The sequence below is a fragment of the Egretta garzetta genome, unplaced genomic scaffold (assembly GCF_000687185.1).
Source record: "Egretta garzetta isolate BGI_Z169 unplaced genomic scaffold, ASM68718v1 scaffold70, whole genome shotgun sequence".
Classification (NCBI taxonomy): Eukaryota; Metazoa; Chordata; class Aves; order Pelecaniformes; family Ardeidae; genus Egretta; species Egretta garzetta.
The window spans coordinates 2,662,920-2,683,754 of record NW_009258539.1 but is presented as its reverse complement, the minus strand read 5'-3'; the positions used below and the strand labels follow the sequence as shown (position 1 = coordinate 2,683,754).

Below are 20,835 nucleotides of genomic sequence, written 5' to 3'. Positions count from 1 at the left end.
TTCGAGTTGTACTCAGCATGCTAGTTCTGTGAGTGATGATATATTTTATTGGTTTCAAGACATAATGGCAGTCTGCTCAGTACACCTTTATCATAGTGATGATCTGGTCTGTAGTTTCAGGTCCTTGTGTAATCAAAATTAATGATAATGTTTTAAATGGTGTGTTTGGATAGCATCTACAAAACGGAGTTGTGGTGTTCTTTTCCCAGTTCTCTATTTCATTTATCCTTGTCCCATGTAGTCTCAAGTGGGACAAGTCTTTTGTATCTTTGTCTGATAGAGCAGTTTCCAAAGTTTCCCATCCCTCTTTATTCCCACCCGAATTCCCTGGCTAACCTTGATGTTGCAAACAAACCAAACTTAATAGATACAGGCTTCTCCCATATCCTTAAACTACAGGCTTTCTGTTCAGAGAAAAATCAACGTATTTCTCCAGTGTTTGAATCCATGTAAATCCTTGTGTGCACTTTTCTTGGGGAAAAAGTTCTTCTGAAACATTGTTATAAGCAAAATTGTAGTCTTCTGTAATATTTTTTTTCCAATGATGTAAAAGCCAAATGTGGTGGGACTGGGATTTTTAGGTAGGCACATAACACATTTTGAATAAATGGAAGTCAGATAATTATCATCTGTCTTCCTGTGTAATTATTTAATGTTTTCATTTTTCTTCTAAATAAACCTCCCACAGGAGTGTTTCAGTATTTGCATTGCACCTGGTTTGGGGCTGGGGACTAGAAGAGGGGTGTTTATTTTTAGACTGATCACCTACTTATGTTTCAGCTAGCAGTGTCTCTTGAATGTACCTGTTTTCATAAAAACCTCCAGAAGAACCTAAATACTTATAATTTTAAAAAATTTTATAGCTCTGTGTGTCATCTGGTTGTAAATCACATCCCAGAAGTCTCATTAATTGTACAGATTACAAGACTAAAAAGAACAGCTGCATCACCTGTTAAGAGTTGTACTGCAGAATGAAAAAAGCCCCTTCCCTCATCCCTACCTGGGTACTGTGCATCCCTCCCCGGTTGTGAGCGGAATGTGCTGGCCTTGCAGTGTTCAGTGCAGCAAGTGAGAAACTGGGTGAGGGGAAATATTGCTGCTGCTCTACCTTATCCTTATTTTCCCCCTCCTCTTTGTAATCCCTTCCCTAAGGACATGCTTTGTTCTCAGTGCTGTGTTTTCTTAGAATAGGTGACAGTCAGTGACTGAGAATAGTGAATCATAGAATCACTTTGGTTGGAAAAGACCTTCGAGATCATAGAGTCCAACCTTTAACCTAACCCTGCCATCCCACCACTAAACCATGTCCCTAAGCACCTCATCTATCCTTCTTTTAAATACCTCCAGGGATGAGGACTCTACCACCTCCCTGGGCAGCCCATTCCAGAGACTGACAACCCTTTCGGTGAAGAAGTTTTTCCTAATGTCTAGCCTAAACCTGCCCTGGCACAGCTTCAGACCATTCCCCCTCGTCCTATCATCTGTTACCAGGGAGAAGAGACTGACCCCCACCTGGCTACAGCCTCCTTTCAGGCAGTTGTAGAGGGCGATCAGGTCTCCCCTCAGCCTCCTCTTCTCCAGACTAAACAGCCCCAGTTCCCTCAGCCACTCCTCATATGACTTGTGTTCCAGACCCCTCACCAGCTTGGTTGCTCTCCTCTGGACATGTTCCAGCAATGCAACATCTTTCTCGTAGTGAGGGGCCCAAAAAAGTGAAGGCAGTTTGGACTTGCATGCCCTCCATTGGATTCTCTGTCCTTTAATGGTGCGTGCTGCACACAAGTTTCCATTAAACTTGTAGTCAGGAAGTGCAGCCAGAAGAGACGTACCTGCTAACAGAATATGGTTTTCTTAACAAATGCAATGAAATCTTCAGAAATATTGTCTGGAGCCAACAACTTTTAATGCCGAAATTAGTTAGCCTCCCAACTTAAGGGATACACTGCACTACTAGAATATGATTACCAGCTTGGGAAGTGTGTATAAAAATATTCTATGCTTTGTGCTTATACATAAAGTATACAAGGTTTGAGCACTTTCAGGGTCAAGGAAAAAATATTTAGGTTATTTGTGAAAAGAAATGTACTGCTTGGTTTGTTACTTCAATATTATTTTCTTAAACTTTCACACAGAATGTTTTTCCTCAGTAAGATGCTGCAGCCCTTTGGTGGTGAGTGCAGTAACTGCTGGTAAATAACATGGGCCTTGTTGGTATGTTTCCTTTGCTGTCTCATATGCTTTAGAACTCATTGTATTTCCCACTGTGTAATTATATTTTCTACTAGGAGTGGATGGTTGGTTTTGTTTTGGTGTTTTTACCATTGTACTGACAGCCAAGTAGGCAGTCAGAAAAGATCACTTGTTGGTCAGGTACATCACCTTGCTGTTGAACTCAGAATTTGACACTCAACTTGGCTGTGCGTGACGTCCACCCTGTTTTCGCTCTTTCCACAAGCAAACCTAAGGTGATGTATAACCTCTTGGAGGGTGTGGAGGCGGTAATATCTAGAAGACAGTTGGAAGAGGGATTCCTGAAACAATAAACTTTGCTATTAGTAGTAAGATACTAACTGTCGGCTTTTTTTTTTTTTTTTTTCTTGCATTTGTGTATATATATGAAAAACATTGCTCTAAAACCGTAGGACCATCCTAGCCTTCAGTAAGGTTCATGAAGGCTTAACAGCAGGAAACTAAATAAAGAGGTGGCCAGAGGAATAAATGAGTCAGTAGCAAGTCAAGATGTGCCTGTACTGTTGCCAGCCCTCTTCAGTTTTATTAACTGGTTTATGTAGGTAAAAAAGATTTATGGACCTGTCTGTGTTCCATCCCTTCTTCCAAATAATCTTGAACTATTTAGTCAATTTGAACCAAGACTGTCAGAGAGCAGAGGACGAAAATATAATTAAGCTCCTTCCCTTTAGGGGAAGGGGCAGTTAAGTAGAGGGCAAAGACCCAAGTGGTTCCTCTGCAGTGGGAGAGTCTGTTCTGTGAGTGCAACGTCTGTGTAGTGGCCGGGCAAACCATTGCCTGTGTCCTCAATCAGCCTCTTGCCCAGCAGGTATTTGGGTGTCAAGGCAGGAAACTAGCCATGGTTTGTGGGAGCTTGGAAATGAAGAAGTTTGGGGAGGTATGGAGAGGGAAGGCAGGGGTGCATAAAAAAGACACATGTTTTTAGGAAAATTAACATCATTAGTTCCAGGGAGCTCTAAATACTTGTAATTGCTGTAAGAATCTAATGTAGATGGTTGGAGGGAAGCTTCAGCATTGCAGTCACTGGAAATCTGTCATTTGGTATTTCCTAGAGAAGGGCACATTGGTTCCTTTTGTGATGAAGGAAGGGTGAAAAGAAATGCAATTTGTGTTTTGCTGCCAATTCAGCAAATCTTTTTTATCACTAGCTCATAATATACTTGCATTGTTTTCCACTGAAGAAAATAAAAGCTGCTTTTGTGTTCTTTTTTTCTTCTCCTTCTCCACATTTCCCCCTATTTCCCAATCTGTGTATGTCAATATCCTGATGTTCATTCCCAAAGATCATGATGTACCAAGCACCTACTGCCAGGTGCCAAGGCAGCTCTGCATTCGTAGGCAGTGCCACGCTCTGCTCCCGGTGGAAAGCGTCCCTGTAGCAGGGGAGAGGCACGTCAGTCCCCTCGTTTCTGCCACAGTTCCCAGTAAGCAGAGCCGTCTGGTTGTGACTCAGTGAGCACGGATGTGGATGCGTGTGTTTTGCTCTGGTTTTTTTAATGTTGTTGAAATCCACGCCCAAGTTATTTGTTAAAAGGGGGCAATGTTAAAGACTAACTGAAATTTAATGTAGAAAAACATCCCCAGTAGAGAGGGGAAGCTTGGCAAGGTGCATTTTGTGCACTGTTACTGCAGCTCAACAGGGCGAGAGAGCACTCGTGGGCTTTGCTCTTCTATTGCTGTGAATCTTACTTGAGGGACTGTTGCAAAAGCATCCATCTGAAACTGCAGGGTAATAAATGGTAGAAGAAACTCATGATGTAACAGAGGAAGAGAATAGTTACACCAGTAGCCAAATTTTTGTATGACTTCTTTATTATTAAAAGCTTGGCAATTTCGTCTGCACAGATACTTGGGTTGTAACAATGTGACTACCCAGAAAATGACACGAATCTTATTTTTTTTCAAAAAGCAAGTGGCAAAGGCAGTTTTGTCTTGGGTAGAGTGGTCTGCTAAGAAAAATTCAGGCTGTTAGGGGAGGTTAGGTGTATTCTGAAGAATTTTGTTAAGCCCTCTCTTTCTGTTACCCTACAATATGTAGGAATGAAAAGCTAAACACTATGATGGTGAGATTTAAGAGTGCTTTAATTGTCTGCTGTTTGTTCACATTTTTTTGCCTTTACAGAGGTTTGATGAACTTGCTTTAAAATCAGTTTACTCCTCCATCCCACATGTGTTGTAGTCCCAGCCCTACAATTTTAGTAGCAGACTGGGATGTCTTTATAGAGCTCCGTTCACTTCGGCAGCAGTCCTTACAAGTACTGCAGTCTGCTCTTGCATGACAAATTACAGTGTTGGACGGGCCGTGCTGGATGTTTTAACGTTCCCTCCTTGTTTATTATAGCAGCTATGGCCAACTTCTATGTGCAGTTACCACTTTTTTATGGAGAGGTTTCCTTATGAGGTTTTGGACTGAGGATATTAGTATGGTACGATACGTTGATGTGTAACCTGGCCTCTGAAGGAGAACTAATGCTAACCTTTAGGAGTAGACAAATTATTAGTAAAAAAGCCTTTATCCTTGTGGTGGTCCGCCAGCTTGGTTAGACAGCCACACCTTTCTCGTGCTCTGCTGAAAGCTTTTATTTTCTTAACTTTTTCCATACTAACAAAGACTCCAAGAAACTGAAAACAGTCCCTCAAACTACTATTGCTGCCTTCAGATGCAATTCTCATTGGCTGTCTGCCTGGTGGGTGCAACGAGCTTCAGGCACTTTCTTGACTGAGAGCATCTCTTGTCTGTTCTCCTTCCAACATGAGGTATAAAGTACATGTAAGTTCTTGTAGGGCAGGTTGGGATCCTCACATGTATTGCAAGTTCCTTTGCCAAATCACAGGTCTTGTTCTGCCCTTGAACTTTATGCAGGCATCCTGTTTTAATCAGTAGCGAACTTGGAATTAATTTGCATGCGTTCACTCTGACTTCAGAAAATCTGATCCATAGACTAAAGACAGTGAGTTGACTTGATGATCTCTGCAGGGTGAATTTAAGTCCTAGATAAGGTATAAGTAGTTACAGTGGAGAATGTAATGCCTTTCAAGTTCAATTAGGTAAAACAGAGGTTGCAGATTTGTTTAAAATGATACACGCCTTCTATTTCATATTAGTGTTCTTGTATATTCTAAATATGGAAAACTTTGAAAAAGGTTAAAGCATTCACAGTTTCACAGCAGTTATCTTCTTTTTTTTTTTTTTTTTTTTTTTTTTGGATAGTATTCCTGTACTAGTGAAATTAGTCTGCATGCAGTGGTGGTACAACTGAAAAGAGGGATTAATCTGGATCATGGGGTTTCCAACACTGGTATATTTGTAATGCTATCTGGGAATCAAGACAAAGTTTTCCAAGTTCTTCATCATTCACAAACTCAACAGGGTGTTTCCTCTTTTGTTTACAGACTTGATATTTGCAAGTTCCCTGCCTTGACAGTCATCATCATGGATAGTGGTAAGTTTGTTAACTTAGTAATGAGTGTGCATTTGGCATTAACCAAAACTGTCCTCTGCTCAAAATCCCAGTCAGTTTGCATAAAAAATGTCCTCTGCTGTTGAACTGATTTTGGTGTTACATATGGTCCAGATCTTTGCTCACACTAAACTGAACTGGAATCATACTATATGCAGACCATAATAATCATCACAATCTCATTTGTGGATCTTTGAAAGCTGTCTGCAGAGTGAAGACCACAGAGTTGAAATTCCAGCCTTGTGTACTTTAGTTTAGCTGTTCTTAAGCTTGCCCCAGTAACTCCAGAATCATAGAGCAGAAGTCACTTTTAAGATTTACATGTAAATCCTTAAAACGTTTTTCTCCCTTCTGCCCTGTACAAACCAAGTAGTTTTATTAAGGTCACCTACAGAAATACTCAAATCTATCAGTAGCTGCAGCATCGAATTTAAAATGAAATGCTTATTTCTAGTATTTGGTTGTGGTTTCCATCTGCTTGGGTGTTGGTAAGGAGTCAGGAAAAGGAAGCCTCAATAATGTTCTCAGTAGAGCTGGTTTTGGTGTCCCAGATGCCCTGGGCTTTGCTTCAGTAACACTTCTGTGTTCCAGAAGACTTTTCCCACACTGCTACTCCCTGTTCCTTGTATCATTAAAGACCTGAAGCCTATTTTCTTTGCCTGTGACAGCTTCAGCTGGCAGGCTGAGACATATTTATCCTCTTGTGTCCTTGCCTGTCTCTTTCTGATTCTGATTTAATTTCACATTGCTAGAGTATCTATTCGCTATTATGATAGCACACAGGTTTTTCTGAGAATGTGTAATAGATTGATGTGACTGTATTACTCCCTTCCATAATAGGAAGTCAAACTAAGACTTTGGAATGTTTCTTTTGTAGCTTTCTGATGCATAAAAACTTGCTAAAAGCCCAGTATTACAGTTACACACAGAGCACAAGCATGTTTGAAGGAATAAACATTTATTCCAGTGCATTAAATTTGGGAGTTGTAGGTCTTCATCTATATTCTACAAAAATTGAGGGAGAAGAAGAGGATTTAGATCTCTTTTTTTTTCCTGTGTCTATCTTGCATAATGCCAAAATCATAATTTTCATTTTTCCTTTATCTTGTATTTGCTAGTTATCTTTGTAACATAGTGGAAAGTCAAGTTTTATCTTGCTTCATTACTTTATTCTTGCCACATGCAATTCTTCCCTGATCATCTTCAGCTCCACAGTAACAGGTGCAGTGAAGTCAGCCATGCTGTAGCTTGGCTGGGTAGGCATCCAACCCAAAGCAGGTTTTTTTACACACTTCTATGCAATTATAACTGAATGTCTACATGTTGATGGTCCTGGAATACTAAGAAGTCAAAGTGGTTTCTGCAATATGGTTCCATTATCTCTTTTTATAGGATTCATCACGCAGTGACTGGTTCTCATTAAATCACTGTGTTTCAATCAGTATCTCCATCGAGATTGCTTTGATCAGTGTATGTTTTTATGTTTCCTTGCTACATTTGTATTGACTTCTGAACAAAATTTAAAGTCACTAGGAGTGTGCAGAGCTTTAAAAATGTCAAATCAAAACAAACAAATTAATATTCTTCATTTTTTTCCAGCTTTGCAGGGTCAAAAGCCATTTGTGGTCTGGACTAATCACAGATCATTATTTATCAGATACATTCAGAATTGATATGGGGTGTGGTTTATTGTCTTCAGTGGGCTTTTTTGTCTCTGTGATATATGCATTTTCTGTACTGTATTGTGAGAGAAGAGAGACACTTTCTGAATATGAATTGCTAAATGAAAAAGTTGTTCTTTTTAGAAAGCCATATATTGGCCATTCTTGAATTATTTTAATGCTTTGCTGTTCTTCATCGGTGCATTTCAAAGCAGAAACATATGCTTAGCTCTTTTTGGAAAACTAAACTATTACCTAGGAACTCTACCCATTGTGTATCAAATGTACTATTTTGTAACATACCAGCTTTTAAACCTTTATTCTCAGCTTGCTTCTTTGGTAAATTGGAAAGTGCATGCAGAAATGAAGATTTGTATGTTTTTTCTGAGAGCCAGAAGCTTTAAATCGGGGTATTTTCAGCTACCTGCATTTTCCTCTTTCCTTTTTTTCCCTGTGCATCCAGTACAAAGCTGTCATAGTTTGTCTGATTGCTGTTTACAGGGACAGATTCCAGCTGTGAAATGAAATTCCCTAGGTTTTATCTGCTGAAAGAAGGGAAACTTGATTTATAGTGCATTATTTACTCTTCAGTGGCTCCACATATGGACACTGTTAAGAGAGTCTGGGCTGTAGCTTGTTCCACTTCAGCAATGCCCACAGGAGGAGTGGGTGAGAAGTAGGCAGAGCGCAGGCACTCCATCCCCATGCATGGCTGCGTGCTGGCATCCTGATGTGGACCAGTCCTTCATCTCTTCACATTTAAGCGATCGCTGAGGCATGCTGAAAGAAACCAAGTTCTTCATGCCTAGAGGGGAGCCAGGAGAAATTGTGTGGGAAGTGGAAAGAAGCCATCCTTTTTTGCTTGCCTTTTTGATGAGATTTTTGAGTATTAATTTCTATGTTATTTAGCTAGTGAACTTACACAATAGGAGATGCCCGTGTGCTCGCCTGTGGTGCTGTAGAAAACCAAAATTGCAATAGGTGCAGTTGTAGAGTTGTATGCACTGAACCCCTGGTAACAGCACTGAACCCCTGGTAACATCATGAATAGTGTAATTTGTGTGGTGCATGTACGTACCGCATGTGTTTAGCTGTGGAGGTATAGGAGTGACTGGTATTTTGGAGTTTAATCTTCCAATCTTAATTTAATCCTTGGCAAAAGGAAGATGACTGTCTAATGATTTATAACAAAAGTATACCACAAAGACTAAACAAAATGAAATTAAAGTAGAATAGTCTAATTATGATAGTAGCCTCATTGCTGAAAAATACCACCCCATCTATCTTATGAGAAAGCAAAAGTATAGTGACCATCTTTGTAGACTTGCTGCCATCCTTTTTTAAAGTTCAAAGTCAGACTATTAAGAAAGAAAAAAATACAGCAAAGTGAATCATATAAAATTATAGATGAATCATTGCTTAAACCAGTCTCCATCCCTGAGCAGACAGTGAGACTTTGTCTGCGTAGCTGTATCGGTGGTCCCAGACTAGCTGCAAATGAACCAATACAGAAATGATTGCATAGGTTGGGAAAGAGGTATGGGCGTATTGGTGTGGCAGCGCGTTGAATAATCAGCCCCTCTTGCTGGCAGCGAGAGCCCAAGAACAGTGTTGCACTGACGTAATGTTCTTGCTTCCTGACCTGAAATACCTGGAGAACTTGTGCATCATTCACTGCAGGTGTACCTCCTGGGTCTGCTGGATTTTGGAGTGTTCCAGTTGTGGCATGCTACTGTAAAAATCATTAGGTCAGGGAATTTGAGGGAAAGCTGGATCAGAAGAAAAGAGGCTGCTTCCAGCTCTCTTCTCTGAACAGAAAACCAAGGAAAGCAAATCAAGAATACCCTTGTCAGAATGCCGGTTGCCTTTTGGGGTTGTTTTATTTGATTCATCAAATAAGGTGAGGTTTTGTGTATGATTCAAGAAAACAGAAAGAGGCTACTTCCCCCACACACCTCCAAAAGGGTCACTATTTCAGGGTTGATATTTCTGGAGTGAAGGGAAGCAAGCCTACTTCAAAGTTGCTTAAGAAAACTTACAAACTTTGATAAATGCAGCTGTTCTGGTGTGTATGACTCTGGGTAATATTCATAAATATTTATATCAAAAACTTAAGAGTATGCTGGCTGTGATGCCCTCAGGCAGTTGCAAATATCTTTTTGGGTGTTTGCAAGCAGGATTTGTTTGTTCTGTGTCATCTTAGTTTAAGAAGTCGCCTGTGCTGAGCATGTGCCTGTCTCTTCTGAGTGCTCTTCTTAGGCACCGGCTTCAGTCTTGCTTAAGTATACATGACCGTGATGCTGAATTGAGGTCCATCACATGTATGACGTTATAGCAGTAACTACTGAAATTGTAGGCCCAGCTACTTGCAATAGTGAATAAAACTAGGAAGGGCCTTTTATCATATTAAATAAAGGGGAGAACTTTGAAAAAGCCCTTTATTTCTCAAAAGCACATTTTCTTCGAGCAGTTTTAGCATGATGTTTTGGGTATCTATTTTAGAAGTGACCTGTGTTGTCTCTCCTTTTATTCAGTGTTCTTAACAGAGGACAAAGCCAATTCTGTGTTAAAAAGATACCCGAGAGCCAACACATTTTTGGAAGAATTAAAGCAAGGTGACATAGAACATGAATGCAGAGAAGAAATCTGTAGCTATGAAGAAGCAAGAGAAGCATTTGAAAATGAAGAAAAAACGGTATGTTTTCTTGTGTATTTGAAGATGGGTGGAGTGTATTGGTACTAAATTTTTGGGTGTGCTGAGTGCTTGTGTGTTTTCCAACATTACATTAGATTTGTTTTTCTTTTTGGCCTATTTCTTTAAGCAAGTAAGGTGAACAGTGGAGATGGATAGACTGCATAGCAATAATTTTTGAATCCTTCATCCCAATTAAACTGAATTTGAAGGGGGTAGAAGTCTCAAAGATAATTATGCTCTTAAGTCTTGTGAAAATCAACAGCTGGGAAGAAAAGGAATATGAATTAATACTCCCACTTGAGAAAAGGTGGGCAAAATTGTCATCTGTTTGGCCGCACTATTACCCAAATAGCCTGTGTCCTGGTTCTCCTATCATCACACACTTAAGTGTGACCTGGATATCATGAATGCAGTTGTCTTGCTTGGAAGAAATGATGGGATTGGGACTGTTATGTAGAATATACAGAAGTAGAGGGCACAAGTCTTCACTTATCTCACTATGTGGAATAACTTGTTTATTGAATGTGTTCGCGTAAAAGGAGTGAGCTACTCAAAAAGCTTTCCATTTAAAATACATCTTTGAATCCCAGGTGCTGGTGTAGCTGGCCAAAGTGTTCAGTGTTCAGACTATTCGTGTCTAAAAATAAGCAAACTCTAATGGCCTTATTCAGGCTAAAATCTGTAAGCCCCCCAGAGAGTATTTTTAAGCAGCAGTGATCTAAAACATGGAAAGAACAATAATTTCAGTGCTACCATGTGTTACGCAAGGGCAGTGATACATTAACTTGATGGGAATGAAGCAGATACTGCCCACACAGAATTGTTGCATAAGTCTGTTGGCTTCTCTAATTAAAAGAAGCTTGTGGGCTAATGGTTCTGCAAGCAATAGCTGCACATCATACCCAACATATCTTACATTGTTTCCCAACATATAAAACCAGCACACGGGTTTTTGATGGTGGCATCTGACCTATTTAATGCAATACAGTCAAGAATTTTTTTTTTTAAATTCAAGACAGATATGGATGAAATTAGGGCTGAATTTGAGGATAAATCTAAAGTGGAAAGCAGGCATTAGAAAATGTGACTCAGAAAACTTATCTTCAAAAAAAGTTTCTATCCCTTGTGTTGTTTTGCACAGGGGAATTATACTTGCAAGGCTTATTTATCTCACGGTAACTTTGTTTTGTGTAATCTCTCTCTTTGTGTTTTTCATCCTATCCTCTTGGCTCTTTGTTTTTCTGCAGTCTTCTGGGGGGGTGTGCAACATCTGGATTTGTAATATTAAAATAATATCAAGTGGTTCCCTCAAGTTATTTTTGATGCATGAGTTTTTCTTGGAAGTTAGCATTTGTGTATGTTAAGTGTACGCACATAACTGTCACAGAAATACTGAATGCCTTTAATATTTTGGGGGCTTGGGGATTTTGATAGGTTCAGAATTATTATTTGAAATTATAAAGTTAATTATAATACTATTATGTTAGCAAGGCTAGAGCCAACAGGGAAGAATTTGCAGGACTTTGTGGATAAAATAGAATATGAAATTCAGTGTTGACAAATGTAGTGCATGTGGGAGAAAAGGGAACATTCATAATGTATATGGTTGGTTCTGAACTGAACTCAGGAACAAGATCTGAATTTGAATCTATGAAGACTTGAATTTAATGCTCAGCAGTAAAACAAAACCAAAGCAAAAATCTTAAGTGGTAAGGATCCAAAGGAAGGAATAGGGGTCAAAATGGAGAACATAATTATGTTATTGCACACCCGCATCTTGAACGTGCCACATACAGCTCTGATCTCCCTGTCTCCTAAAAAGCAAATTAGTAGCTGAGAAAGGACCAGAGAAGTGTGACAGTTGACAAAGATATTAAAAGACTTCTGTCTTTTCCAGCCTAAATGATTCTGGGTATTTAATTGAATATTGAACAGATTGGAAAAGAGTTAAATCAGGAAATATGTGATGTCTGTGAGGAGCATGAAGATTGAACTGAGGTCAGCCACCTGCCATCCTTCTGACAGGAGAGCTAAGAAGGCCTCAAAGAAAAGCAGAAGGTGCAGGTTCAAAGCAAATAGAAGTCCCTCTTCTCACCACAGATTATAGAGCTGTGGACTGCCTTGCCACAGGATGTCTTGGATCCAAAAAGCTTATGTAAGTTCAGAGAACAATGATATAAATGAACGGAAGATAAATCGATCTGGGACCATTGAATAAAAGGTGTCAGCTTTGGCTAAGGGAAGTTCTTGAAGTACAAATATGTGGAAGCTGGAAGAGTATCGCTGCCTGCTTATGTTTGAACTCTTCTTTCGGCAGTCACTAATGATTCTTGTCAGGGAGAGGGTAACGGATTAGGTGAACCCTAGGTCTGATCTAGTAAAGCTGTTTATTTGTAGCACCTGTAGCCTGCAGGCAGCAGTGTTGTGGTCACTGGTCAGTTGACCAAGGTTGTCGGGAGACTCAAAGATTTCTTCAGAGGTTACTGTGCAAAGTATCTGGGTGTGATTGAAGCAATGATGCTAGTTTTGTATCTGATAATTCTTTTTTTTTTTTAAATTCTACTGCATGAAGATTTTAAAAGCTAGAAGTCACAGATCTTTATTTGTGTTTCAAATTTTGCGCAAATTTTAAGTATTACAGAAATTGCAAGGTTCTCTGTATAGCTCTCTTCTAGCAAAACAAACAAACTAACCACTAAAAAACTTAGCGAGCAACACAAAACTCGTCAGCACCAGATCTAAAATGATACAATCAAGTAAGACTTCTAGCATCAGTCTGTGTCTAATTATGGATGCTGGATAAATACCCAGAAGAGAAGAGGTGAATCTTTTCCTACCACCTGAAGTTGGGGGCAGACTAGAAGAAAACAGCATAGCAGGTACACTCGCTTCCCGTTACTGCTTGGTACATATCCTCTACCTACTGAATACCAAGCAGTCTTCTGACTGGCATATTGTTAGTCCACCTTTAAAACAAGTCAGACAATTGACCAAGAATCATCTGACGATGACAATGGTGCCAAATGTGGTAAAGGCCTCAGCTGAAATTCTCAGCAGGGTGTGAGTCTGAACTTTCATGTGGATCCCTTATTTGATTCAGCATTCAGATCCAGTTGACTGATGCTGACTCTGTTCTGAGAAGTGTTAGAAATAAAAGGGAAACAAGATTCTGAGAAATTGGCTGTAACTGTCTTTGTGGGGGATGCCCTGGAGAATCCGTTTTGATCGTTTCAGACTGGATTTGCCAAAGCAGTAAGGGACATTCAGAAAAGTAGCTCTTGGTGGGAATATGCTAGATGTTTTCTAAGTCTTTTCCATTGCTGTTATCTGATTCTGTGGCCTGCTTAATTTAGTTTTTCAGCCTTTTAAGTCATATACGTCTGGTATTCCCAGCTGTACAGCACTCAAGGATAAATGATTACTGGAGTGTCCTTTTCATAAATCACGAGTTAATAATGTTGTCAGGTAGAAAGTCCTTTTTGTTGCTGGTTTAAGAGACCAGCAACTGTGGGAGGGATGTTTGTGCTGTGAGTTTTCCAACTTCTAAATTACTCTTTAGTTTTCTGTAAGAGCTCTGCAGCTACTTCCTAGGCTTTCAGTATTTCCCCCTCTTTGTTTTTTTTCATAGCAGTTTGTACTAACCTGTACACACTGTGCAAATTCATCGAGGTTCTCTGTGGCGTGATTTGACTTTGACCAGATGGCTTGTCCTCCTCCTGCACCTTCACGGTGCAGCATAGCTGTGGGATGAGGGAGCAGAGGGGAAGCTGCTTGGCAGCTGCGCAGCTCCGACCTGAAGTATTAGTTTCCTGCAGTTCTCTCAGTCTAGAACTAAAAGCCTTTGTGCTTCTCTCTGAGATTTGGCTTGCAAAAATGCAAACTGGAAACCTCGGGTTTAGTACACTAGTAAGTTTTTTGTTGGTGGTTTTTTGTGGGTTTATTTTTTTGGGTTTGGGGGTTTGGGTTTTTTCCCCTCCCAAAGAGGAAAATTTAGAGACAGCTTTTTTTAAATGACTGAACAAGTGTGTGTTTCTTAGTGTTTTTCACCTGTGTGCAAAACTTTATTCCTCTTGTTTCTGTAAGATAGCCTTAGACGTGAAGCACTGTAATTTTTGACAGGGGTTTGTGTCTCTAAACTGTCTCGGAATTTCCTTTGCCTTGCATGTGGATGAAAGTGGGCACTAAACTACTTTCATCCTTAAGGCAGTTACCTTAAGCTCTTTATTCACCTGTCTGGTCACCCCATCAACTTGAACATCCCCTGCAGCCCCACACCCTGTTCTGAACTAATTGCCTGCCACTCTGGGAAAACAACTTTTCTCCTGCTTTGCCATGTTGCAGAGTGACGAGGAGAGCTGCTGGTATTTCAGCTTTCTGAAGAAGGTACAGAGATGTTTTCTCCAGGAGATAGAGCCAAGCTAGAAGTAACATGAAAACAGTACTAAAATACCAGTCACAATTTATGACCCTTACATCGGAGAGGGTGCATAGCCTCTGTAATCTGCAATACAAAATAAACTGCTAAGGGAAAAGTGTGATTTCACCTTTTTCATCAAAACTACCTTTCTCCTCCACAGAGTCAATGACACATCCTTGCACAGTATATTTGATGACTTCCAGTAAATCTTTGCAACTTTGGCCTCAAAACCAAACAGGCTACCAGTTTATTCCTTGCTGCCATTGAGGCAGCAGAACAGCAAAGTGGGAAGCTTGGTTCCAGTTAATAGCAGTTAATGATCCTACTGAATCTTTTTCTGCTTTTTTAGTCAAGAATGTATTTATTATTTATTCCACTAAAGAATCTAGTTAGTTGTATTCAAACCAGATGGAAATAGGTAACAGATCTTCTTAATTGCCTGGTGATCTTGTGGGGAGAGGTGAGGTTGTTGGGCTTGTTGTTTTTTTATTGTGCAGAGATCCCAGAAGTCCCCAGTTGTACAGCTAATTTCATTTTTTACTGTTAGTTTCCCCCCTCAAATATGTTTTTCTGAAGTCAGCACAGTTGATCACTGTGGAACAATGCATCGAGGAAGGCCCTTGCAGAGACATATCTAGAGAGGTTCGTTCATCTTCCAAGACTTGCTTACTTTGTTTGAAGTCCGTGCTACCTGACTTAGCTTAGATGATTTTGGACCTAGGCTCACATAAGAGAGGGGCACGGTGATGACGTGCTTGTGAAGTCAAGCGTTGGAATTCAGGAAAAAGGCCTGCTCCTGGATTGCTGTAGGAATTAAATTTTGGTTTGGTTTTGTTTGTTTTGAACTTGCACTGAGTATAGGGGCAAGAACAAGTTAATTTATCTTTTTAAAAAAAAAATCTACTTGATAGCCAGTTGTTTCATGCACATAGCATTGCTCCTAACCTTAATAAATTCTGATCCAGAAGCATTGTGAGTGTATGTTTTGCCCGTGGTGTCCTGGTCCTAGCTTTGCACAGGGCGAGCTTAGTCTCCACACTAGCAGGGCCATGCTGCTTCCAGACTCAAGCTACCTCTGAGATCAGTTTGGTGGCATTATCTGTTTAACGCTGATCATGTGGCAGCAGTCCTGAACTAAAAAGGTTGATGGATCTGATTTGTTTGTGGACAAAGTCAGTCAGTCTGCAACCTGAATACATCATTTACTAATAACCGAGCAATGACAATATCAATTTTACCTGGTGAGTGTTTTATAAATACTTGCATGTGAGATGTGTGCTATTATTTAAAACAGATGCTGGCATGAATATGAGTGGGTCAGGGCTCTACATTTTTGAAGGACACTAAAGAGTTCAGAGTTTCTGGCATGGATTTGTTTGGGGTTCTACTTTTTTTTTTTTTTTTTCTGAAATGATACATGGCTATAAAACACAGTGGAAGTGTTTCTTAGTAGGAGAGCTCTTGCATTACAGATGAGGACGACTACTTTTTTGAGGCAGGGCATGCTTTTCTTTGTACTAGTTTTTCATAGCATTCACTGCAGAGAAAATTGGATGGTGACATGATCTTTGTGCTCCTACTTGTGCATGTTAATACAGGAAAGAGTACTTTCAAGTACGGGTGTTCCCCTTCATCTTTGTTTTCCCTTGTTCATATTTTCACTTCACTTTCTGTTCCATTTATCTGTAGCAATGTTGTCAAAATTTCTTTGGTGTTTTTTTTTTTTTTTTTTTTTTTTCTGAAATGATACATGGCTATAAAACACAGTGGAAGTGTTTCTTAGTAGGAGAGCTCTTGCATTACAGATGAGGACGACTACTTTTTTGAGGCAGGGCATGCTTTTCTTTGTACTAGTTTTTCATAGCATTCACTGCAGAGAAAATTGGATGGTGACATGATCTTTGTGCTCCTACTTGTGCATGTTAATACAGGAAAGAGTACTTTCAAGTACGGGTGTTCCCCTTCATCTTTGTTTTCCCTTGTTCATATTTTCACTTCACTTTCTGTTCCATTTATCTGTAGCAATGTTGTCAAAATTTCTAGAATGTAATAAGCTGTGTAATATTCTTACAGTGCTGAAGCTATTTTTAACTATAAACAGGGGATCTGAATCAACTCAAAATAAGCTGACAAAAATTGCTTTATGAGCCAGAGGGTGGAGGAAGTCTAAAGTACGAGATGACAGTACAAGATGTGCTTTGCCAAAATGGTCTGTCATTCTGAAACAGTATTTCCCTGTCAAACTGTATTAGTATATTATTACAATTTTAAAACACAAACAAAACCCCCTAACTTTTACCTTGAGTGATGCTGAAAAATTTTGATCCACCAGTTGGGTGATGTGCATGCTGATTGAGATTTTTTTTTTTTTTCTTACCTATGCCTGTCTGTGCTGCAGGTTTGTCAATATTAAGTGCAGATACAAGAACCTTAAAAGCAGTGAGGAGTAGGTTTAAAAAAAACAACCCCCTTTTGTATCACTAACCACATCAGAAGAGATTTTGAAAGTTTATTGGGCGTGCTTATCCGTACATGTTCTTATTTTAATCAGGAGTATTTGAAATGCCTTTTTTCCTAATTAATTTAAAACAGCTTGATTACAGTGTATTTGTTAACTGTCTTATAGTTTCTGACTTATCCTGTTTTGCTCTTCTAGAAGGAGTTCTGGAAAGTCTACAAAAATGGACTTCAGGGAGAAAGTAACACAGGACATACCTGGTATTCATTTTACCTTGCATTTCCATTAATCATTGGCCTTTTTGTTATCCTCATTGTCATTTTTGTCATATGGAGATGCCTGTTTAAAAAGAAAATGCGTAGACAGTCGGTGTACGTGCATAGGGGAGCCCACGAAGCGATGGGTGATGGTGCTGTGGCTGATGGCAGAGGTCCACTTCCGCCGCCTCTCAGCATTGTTCATTCCCCACAGGAGGAAATGTATGAAGTCAGTGGGCTCTCTCCAGGAGGTCTGAGCTATGCGGATGGACGGTCAGACTCAATATCCACAAGGCTCTCAAACTGTGATCCTCCTCCTTCATATGAGGAAGCCACTGGTGAAATCAGTATGAGAAGTGAAACTGAACAACATTTAGATCCACCCCCACAATACGAAGACATTGTGAATTCTGGTTCAGCCAGTGCAATTGCACTATCTCCTGTTGTCACCAGTAATAAGTAAAGCAAGAAGATTGCCATGGACTTTTTAAAAATGACTAATCATTTTGTAGCACTTTATCTTGGCTTATTATGCATTTCTGTAATTTAACGGACTTGTACAATGAACTTCAGTTTTGTTTTAGATTCACTCGTTCTTTGGGTTTGGGATTTTTTCCACTACGGCAGGTCTTAAAAGATAAGGAATCTGTATTGAGAGTGTAGTGCAGGTACAAATGTGGTGCTCTGTCATACTTCCCAAAAGTACCTCTGCTTTGAGGGGTGTCACTTGTTTTATTCAGAAAGTTGTTCACATGCCTCACAAGATTTGTGGAATCCCCCTCCCCTTTCTCACTGAGGGCTGTCAGAATTGCCTGAAATAGCAACGCTTAAGCAACACTTTAGATAGTTCTTTACACTGAAGGGGACTGATTTTGCAGTATTGCCTCTTGTCTGGCTAGTTCCTTTTTCTCACTTGGGTTTTTTTTACACGCTGCACCCCATCCTGGGCCCTTGGAAGGCTGAGAGCAGTATGCCTTTGTGTTCAAACCAGTATCTCATTAAGAGTATGCTGGCATAATAGCAATAACTTCAGAGTCCTAGCAGAAGAGGTGTGTTCTAAAGCTTTTGCTATTACAACTCAAAATTCTGTAAATGTTTGGAAGCTAACGATTCAAGATACTAATTAGTGAATTTAATAGCATACTTTTTTTGTCTGTGTTCTGTTTTTACTTGTGTATTCTAAAGGTGAGAATCGTGCATATGTCAACTTTAGAACTTGAAAGTTCATGCAACGGTAAATAATGAAGTACGGCAATACTTAAGAATGGATACAGTCCTGATCATAGTCTTCGTACCATAGTCCTCATTGGGTAGCAGGATATTATCCCTAAACACATAAAGCCAAAGGTATTACTTTCCTTTTTAAAAGGGGAAAAAAGGGAAAGCGTTCAGTGTGTGTGACTTTTTTCCCCAACTATGAAATAAAAACCCTTCCTCAAATCCTGATACTCTTTTGCCACTTGCGTACTTACATGTACCATGTGTGCACCTTGTGTTGGTGGCTATGGAAATCCTTTGCAGAGAATATAGATACCTTTTTTCAACAGCAAATACATTTATTGCTTATCCATTCCAACAAAGGTGCTTCTGTCGGAAAAGTTAACAATATGTTATAATGAAATAGAAACAATGAAAAATGTAAGTAGTTTTAAGAACAATGTAGTGCTTTTATCCATTACATGAATCCTTAAAGCGCACTCTGCTCTCGGTGTACACAAGCCTTTTTTTCACAGCTCTTAGGTTGCAGGTGCCTGTCAGAGTATAAGGTGCTGGGAAGCTCCAGAAGTTGTGTGGCCAGCCTGGCTCTGCTGTCTCCAGTTGTGAGCTGTGGAGCCCACCTGATGTGGGGCAGAACCGTGAGGACCCACCATGTTGTATTCCTAGGAGCACAGTGCAGGCATTACCCCCAGGCATTAGTCTGGAGTGACTTTTTGAGGCTGAAGAGACGTGGATTTCTGTCAGACTTGACGCAAGTTAGAATAGAGGCTTGCACAGAATTTGAACCAACTGGTTTAGATGCTGATGATAGTTCAGCTGCTGCAAGCTGTAGCGTGGGGATTCTCCCAGCTTGATTTAAAAGTTCATTGCTCAGTTTAGCTTGTGAATTTCATTTCAGTTTTCTTTCTTCCCAAGAAGGTACCAAGGTAGCGTGGCATTAGCTTTTAGTATTGTTCTGTGTTCTACTAATGAATTAGCACCAACTGAAATGTGTTTAGCCCTGAAGGACTACTATTATGTTGGCTTTCTTACTACAGAAACCCAAACTCCATCTTGTTCCAAAGACCTCAAATGAAATGACAGTGCCATCCCTTTGAAATTGCTGTTAATGTCCAAGGTGTGTGTTGGTGTCTACCATATCATGGGGGCTTGCCCCATCTTTTTCCTAAGGAATTTTACAGAAAACTGCTGAAAAGTATGGTCATACATGGGTGTGTATATGCACACTTCTGTAAGAATTTGATATAATGCATTGACAAATGAAGTAAGGATTTTATGATAAATTTTTATGTTCTCATTTTTGGCAAAGAGTAGGTTGCCTAAGTTGTCTACTGGGGATCATCAGTTGCTAAGGCAGGTTGTATTAGAGTTAATGGATGAACTTCAGGCCAAACTGTTGTCAAAAAAGATAGCTCATTTATATTTATTATTTATAATACATACTGGGTAGATAAGTACAATATGGTTTGGACACTTGTAAGAATTACCTGGGTCTTGTTTTTGGCCTGCCTGACCTTTTTTTTTTTTTTGAAGTGGTTTTAGCTCTTGTATGTCCTGAATTGTCACTTGTAGAAGTTAAAGCTCCTTTTATACTGAGCAACAGTTAATACACTGCTTTAGGCAGACATTACCGAAACAAAGTGCCTCATCTCAATGTGCAGGAACCACCTCAAAAAGAGCTGGTATTTCAATGTCCATGCCATATTGGCATCTCCTGTGCCTGCCAGCACAGCTAGTAGTTTTAGCAGTAACTTGTTTTATTTGGATATAAGACTTCCCTGTAGGAAATGCATGGAGATCACCCATTTCACATTAGGTCATGAAGCAGCTGTTGTCATCCCCTGAACATGGGCAGTCTAATTTAGAGATGAGCTGGCTCTTCTTGGTTGTTTTTTTTCTTTCTTTTTTTTTTTTTTTTTTTTTTATTACTCTGTATTCCACTACAACTTTTAGTGGCTTTATGTTTCTGGCTCTTGAGTCGAGTGTGTTGCTGTATCCTGTAGATACCTTTATGTGCAATGCAAAAGTGATGCTTGTCTTTCCAAAAAACCCACAACCAAATATCTACAATGGTCTAGGAATTTATTGGGCTATGTCTTTTCAATGTACATGAGCATGAAGACATTGTGGGCTATAAACATATGTCTTGGTGAATAAATTTCAAAATTAAAGAAAACTTGGTGGAACAGTTATCTAAATGTATTTCCTCTGAGACATGAACAGCATTCTCCATGTTGTAATAATGTCAAATTGCAAACTATTTTGTTCAGTTTTGTGAAATGTAGGAAAATACCTTAGTCTTGTGGCTGGCTTTTCTAACCTGATTGAAAAATAAAATTTCAATTGTACTGGGTTTTTATACAGCTTTTTTTTGCAGATCACTTAGTAGTTTTACCTATCCTGTAATTGCAGTGTTAT

General features: G+C 39.6%; 1 protein-coding gene across 1 annotated transcript; it reads left to right on the top strand.

The window, feature by feature from the left end:
* The first annotated feature begins 3,088 nt into the window (after nucleotides 1-3,088).
* PRRG1 (proline rich and Gla domain 1) lies at nucleotides 3,089-17,662 on the top strand. The gene is made up of 4 exons (XM_009646433.2): nucleotides 3,089-3,127; nucleotides 5,462-5,693; nucleotides 9,907-10,067; nucleotides 17,141-17,662. Exons 1-4 carry the CDS (start codon nucleotides 3,089-3,091, stop codon nucleotides 17,660-17,662), a joined length of 954 nt encoding a protein of 317 aa, XP_009644728.2.
* The last annotated feature ends 3,173 nt before the right edge of the window (nucleotides 17,663-20,835 follow it).